At 51.6% G+C, this 5,435-nt stretch overlaps 1 protein-coding gene across 1 annotated transcript; it reads left to right on the forward strand.

Annotated features, from left to right (window-relative positions):
* Positions 1-1,285: 1,285 nt before the first annotated feature.
* On the forward strand, positions 1,286-3,967 carry SLPI (secretory leukocyte peptidase inhibitor). Its single transcript, XM_030308961.1, has 4 exons — positions 1,286-1,367; positions 2,277-2,435; positions 2,924-3,073; positions 3,653-3,967. Exons 1-3 carry the CDS (start codon positions 1,286-1,288, stop codon positions 3,070-3,072), a joined length of 390 nt encoding a protein of 129 aa, XP_030164821.1. The 3' UTR covers position 3,073; positions 3,653-3,967.
* The last annotated feature ends 1,468 nt before the right edge of the window (positions 3,968-5,435 follow it).

The raw sequence follows: 5,435 nt of genomic DNA on the forward strand, positions 1-5,435 counted from the left end.
CTAGCATCTCAAATTGTACACTGTAACCACATGTTGGTTCTGGTGGCCAGGGAGCTGTTTGCACCTTGCTCTCAGATTCATTTCAATGTCCTTCACTTGTAAGGAATACAATTCATTTGTTCTTTTTCAAGTTCTTCCACAGCCTTCATCTCACGACTCTCTGAGAGGGGCGGATTTGGTAGTATCACCCCATTGCATAGTTGGGAAAACGGAGCTCCAAAGAGATTTTCTGTGGGCAGAGCTCTTCTTTCTTTACCTTTTTCTTTGACAGCTGCCTATTTTATTTTTTAAAAGATGTTTATTTATTCACTTAGAGAGAGAGAGCCCCAAGCAATCTCCACACCCAGCATGGAGCCTGATGTGGGTCTAAATCCCACAACTGCGAGATCACGGCTTGAGCCAGTACCAAGAGTCAGATGCTTAACCGACTGAGCCACCCAGGCACCCCCTATTTTTTAATTTTTTTTTAAGTAAATTTTACACCCAACGTGGGTCTTGAACTCAGGACCCCAAGATGAAGAGTCACATGCTCTACCAACTAAGCTGGCCAGACATGCCTGTTTGACAATCATTCAGCGAGCACTTTCCATGTATCAGGCATGGAACAGGCACTGGAGATAGAATGGTGTCAATATTTGGGGGAAATATCTGTTGGTTGATTGATATATCATCTGGACTTTTGAGAAGGAAATTGTATTGAGCAGTCAGGAGAGAGTTTCACAATCCCTGAGAGTCCAGGGGGCCCTTGCACAAGGTCTTAGTTGAGAGCTCACTCTCCGTGGTTTCAGCTCCAGATCTTTTTTTTTTATATATAAGATTTTATTTTTTTTTAAGTAATCTCTACCCCCGACGTGGGGCTCGAACTCATAACCCTGAGATCAAGAGTCGCACGCTCCCCCGTCTGAGCCAGCCAGGTGCCGCTCAGCTCCAGATCCAAATAGCTTCTTTGCAGCTGGCTTTTCTTGCCCTCTCCTCCCTCTCGCCAGGCCAATGAGGTTGGGGCCCCCAGGACACCTGAGATGACCTCCTTATCAGCCTGGTGACATCTTCCAGGCCGGCCTCTTGCATTTCTTCGCTGGCGGTCACTCTGTTGGCCTCGCGGTCTTGTCTGGGACAGGAAAGAGCCCTGTGTCCATGGTACCAGACTGCTGGTCTTCACCCGGCTTCTTGTATGTGCAATCGCAGCTGGGAGGGGCCGAGGAAATTCTGCCGGGGCCACACCCACTAGTGAAGATATAAATAATGAGGTTTGGCGTTGACACTCAGAGTCACCCCTCACCTCACAATGCAGTCCGGCGGCCTCTTCCCCCTCGTGCTTCTTGCCCTGGGCACCCTGGTGCCTTGGACTGTGGAAGGTGCTGGAAATTGTGAGTTGGAGCCCTTGGCTGCAGGGCAGAGGTGGCGGCTCCTGGTGGTGGGGGGATGACTCCTTCTAGAGGCTTTGATCTCTCAGCTTAGTTTCAGGAGACCTCCTTGAGGTGGGGAGGGGGCTCATGTCCATCTGGGCTCTAAGGACTCTGCACGCTTCTGAGCATTGGGCTGTGTTCTTTTTTTTCCTTTTCTTTTTTTTTTTTTTTAATTTTTTTTAATGTTTATTTATTTGCTTTGGAGAGAGAAAGAGCACAAGTAGTGGAGGGACAGAGAGAGAGAAGGAGACACAGACTCTGAAGCAGGCTCCAGGCTCCTAGCTGTCAGCACAGAGCCTGACGCAGGTCTCAAACCCACAAACCGTGAGATCATGACCTGAGCCAAAGTCGGACGCTTAACCCACTGAGCCGCCCAGGCGCCCCTGGGCTGTGTTCTTTTACACAGTATCTGGTCGGCCCAGACCCCACTCCCTCTCTTCCTACCTGTCTCTCTTCACCCTGCCTGTGAATCTGCAGTCATCTGTTTCTGGCTCTCCCTGGTTCCTTGTCTCTGTTTCCGTCCTTTAGTGTCCGTGTCTCTGCCTCTGGCTGTCCCTCTCAACCTGGCCCTTGTTCTCTCTTTACCTCTCTCCATCTCCTTCGTCTTTGTGGACACCTGTTTTCCCCGGGGCAGGAAACCTTGGCTGGGAGCCCTTTGCTCTTTTCCAGGATCTGTGACTTTCTCTGCCCATGTGTGTGGCTTCATCAAGCCTGTCACTCTTCACGGAGGTCAGACAGGCATTTCCCTCTGGACTTTGCGGACAGTCACCTGCGTGACCGTCTCTCCTGGGGAGTGGTGCTTTATCCCGGAGTCATGATGGCTACTCAGCACCCAACTCCTTCCTTAACTCTCAACATTCTCTCCAACAGCGTTGAAAGCTGGAGCCTGCCCTCCTGTAAAACCTGGTCGATGCCTTAACGTATTTGAGACCCCCGAGTGCCAGAGTGACTGGCAGTGTCCAGGGAGGAAGATCTGCTGCTCCGATGCTTGCGGAATCAGATGCCTGGACCCTGTCATCTCTGACCAAAGTGAGGACGGGGGAGGACTCACGGGAAGGGGGTGAGCCCGAGAAGGCGGCACCTCGGGGGACAGGACCGGGTGCTGGTCCTGCCAGGTCTCCTCCTCCCCGGGAACTGTGGAGTCAAATTTGTCAGCCGGTCAGGGAGTCACAGTGTCCCAGACAGCAATTTACTCACCTGGCTGGTGAAACAGCCGGCGTGTCGGGAGGTCAGTTTTTCAGTCTATAGTCACCTGGTCATTCAGGTAAGCAGGCAGTTGGTAGCCACCCATCCAGTCAGCACTGGGCAACTGGTCGCCTTCGTGGAGAGGGGGCCCGATGTCAGGGGAGACCCAGATCCTGCCGTCAGGAGATACAGGGGCCCTGGGAAGGAAGAGGTGGTGCTGGGGGTGGAGAAGAGAGGATTCTCCCTGCGCACTTGGGCTGGGGCTGAGTCCAGGAAGCAGGGGGCGGCGCCCGAGGCATAAGGCTTCTGACCTGTGGCCCTACTTTCACCAGCGTGTATGAAGCCTGGCAAGTGTCCTGTGGTCAATGGCCGCTGTCTGATCCTCAATCCCCCCAACCACTGTGAGACAGACCAACAGTGCGTGGGTGACTTCAAGTGCTGTAGGGGCCTGTGCGGGAAAGCCTGCGTGGAACCTGAATAAGGTAAGGAGGGGACCCAGGGCCAACTTTCCCCCGCCCACCAGTCCTCTCTGTTCCAAGCCTCTGGTGGCCCTTGTGTATGAGCAGGGGGACTCCTGATCTCTCTCCCAGGACAGCTTCTGCTTAGCCCCCTTGTCCTTCAAGGGCACCGCTCCCCAGGCCCCAGGGCCAGGATTTCCATAGAATCACTCGTGGCTTTGCTTCTATTCGAGCCCCTCTGGGTGAGGACCCCCCGGCAAGTCTGAGTCTCAGTTTCCTTATCTGTAAAACGGACATAATGAAAGCGCTTTGTAAAGCACTGTGTGCGCTAAGAATTTATTATTAAGATGATCTCCAGCATATTGTCTAGGGTCAAAGCCCAAAGGATCAGTGGATTTTGAGGCTTAAATCTAGCTTAATGCTCTGAGTTTAGAGTTCTATAGTAAAATTGAGACTTGAACTCAGTCTCCGGATGCCACGACTCTTTCGACTATATCACCACCTTGTTATTTTCTTTGTCTCAGGGAAGTTTCTTGGGGGAAGAATGGGGAGATAATTTGTCTGGTTCCTGTATTGAAGCCCTGATCTGATTTTCTCTCGTAGCCTGATTCCTGTCGTTTAGAAGAGGTTCTGGATTCCTAGTCTGTGGTCTGGGGCTCGGATCACTGGGGCACTCCATGGCGAAGACTTGGTTCTACCATTAAGATCTTCTTGGGGGGAAGGCGTGGCACACAGTAGGCTTTCAGGAAATTGGTGAATAAATAAATGAGCCTATTTCTTTGTGTCCATGTGCTTCTGTGGTTTGCCGGGGCTGCGGGGCTTGGGACGTGATGACGGAATGTGTGGATGTGAGGCCTCCCTCCTGCACATACGGAGTGGAAGGGGGAGGCTTCAGGGCCAGATAGACGTGAATTCACATCATGAGTCTGAAAACACCAGTTCTGCGATTTTGGACACGTGACTTTACCTCATCCATCTTAATTTCTTTAGCTGCAAAGTGGCAATAAAAATCGCTCCCTCGTGTGTTTGGAGCACTGGGGTATGCAAGGTGTATGAAACGAAGAGCAACGTTGCTAGGCCACAGCAGCCTCAAAAAAAAGTGGATACTTGCCTTCTATGGTGATTTTGAGCTTCTTGTATTTCCCTTCTCTCCCAAGACACGATTTCTTCTTCCTTAAAATAAGTGTTGAGAAGAACAACACACTAATTATCGGTCCTGAGAGAGGACTCCAGACCCTTCTGCCCATTGCATCCTGGTATCAGAGTCTCCAAGGAAAGCACAATGCGGTCAAGCACTGGGTAAAACAATGTCTTATTTACCTAGAAAAGAAACAGCAAGATCACCTTCCACCTTGGGCTCCACTCCCTCCCCATGGCCTGCAAGTTTCTCCCAGGAGCTGATGCCGGGCAATTTGCACCACCCCTCCCCCCACCTCCACCCCTCTCGTGCCACAGAAGGAGGCTCCACTCCCTCCCCAAGCACGACACACACCAGTGGGGTTGGCCAGAGGCTCTGGCACACACATGTGCACAGAACAGAGGAGCCTACACTGAAGCTGGACACAGGGAAAGATACTCGAGCACCTTATCTCTTGGGAAGTAGGTATTCCAAGCCCAAGGCCGTTCTATGCAGCTGAGTGGGGGACGCATGCATGGGGCTGTCTTTCCCCACAATGAGAGTATTGTCACGGCGGTCACGTTATGGCAGCTGCTGGCCAGTAGCACATGAGAGAGATGTTGTTCTTGGCCCCATGAAGCAAAGAGTTAACAGGATCTGGACTCCCAGAACTCAGGGCAAGCAGGGAACCATGCTCCCCATTCCTCTGTGCTCTTTGGAGCCCAAAGGAAGCAGAGAACTTGATTGGACTATGACATACAAAAATGGACGAGACACAATTGTAGTTCAGTCTTTTCCTGGAAAATGTCACTGATCTGGAAAAAGCATTCCACGTACTACACGCAACCAATGTTCTAAGAGAAGCAATTGGATGTATTGACTTGACTTTCAGGAAAGAGGGGAAAGAGGAAGTGCCATTTTATTTATGTAGAGAGTGGGGTGGCATCCCCCTCCCACCGGGTTGCCTCCCAGTGACCTTCACCTCTTAGGATTCATGCCCTCGTGTGGGCCCTCCCATGTTTTTGCATGGTGGGCTCATGTGACAAATAAATTATTGCAGAGTGAGAGACAGTTATGTCTTGATGAGATGAGATGGGTAAAAGATGGCACCTTCCATCTGGGGAGCACACGCCCTCTCTTTGATCACCTGCTCTGGCACAACTCAGCCGCCATGTCGCGAGGACACTCAGCCATCTGTGGCCTGGCCCATCACGTAAGGAAATAATGGATCTGGTCAACAGCCTGAGAGGAACTGAGGCTCACCAACAA

This window comes from Lynx canadensis, chromosome A3, assembly GCF_007474595.2.
Source record: "Lynx canadensis isolate LIC74 chromosome A3, mLynCan4.pri.v2, whole genome shotgun sequence".
Classification (NCBI taxonomy): Eukaryota; Metazoa; Chordata; class Mammalia; order Carnivora; family Felidae; genus Lynx; species Lynx canadensis.

Coding starts and splice junctions, on each gene's coding strand:
- SLPI (XM_030308961.1), top strand. CDS start 1,286: ATGCAGTCCGGCGGCCTCTTCCCCCTCGTGCTTCTTGCCCTGGGCACC. Junction 1,368..2,276: donor TGTGGAAGGTGCTGGAAATT/GTGAGTTGGAGC, acceptor TCTCTCCAACAG/CGTTGAAAGCTGGAGCCTGC. Junction 2,436..2,923: donor CCCTGTCATCTCTGACCAAA/GTGAGGACGGGG, acceptor TACTTTCACCAG/CGTGTATGAAGCCTGGCAAG.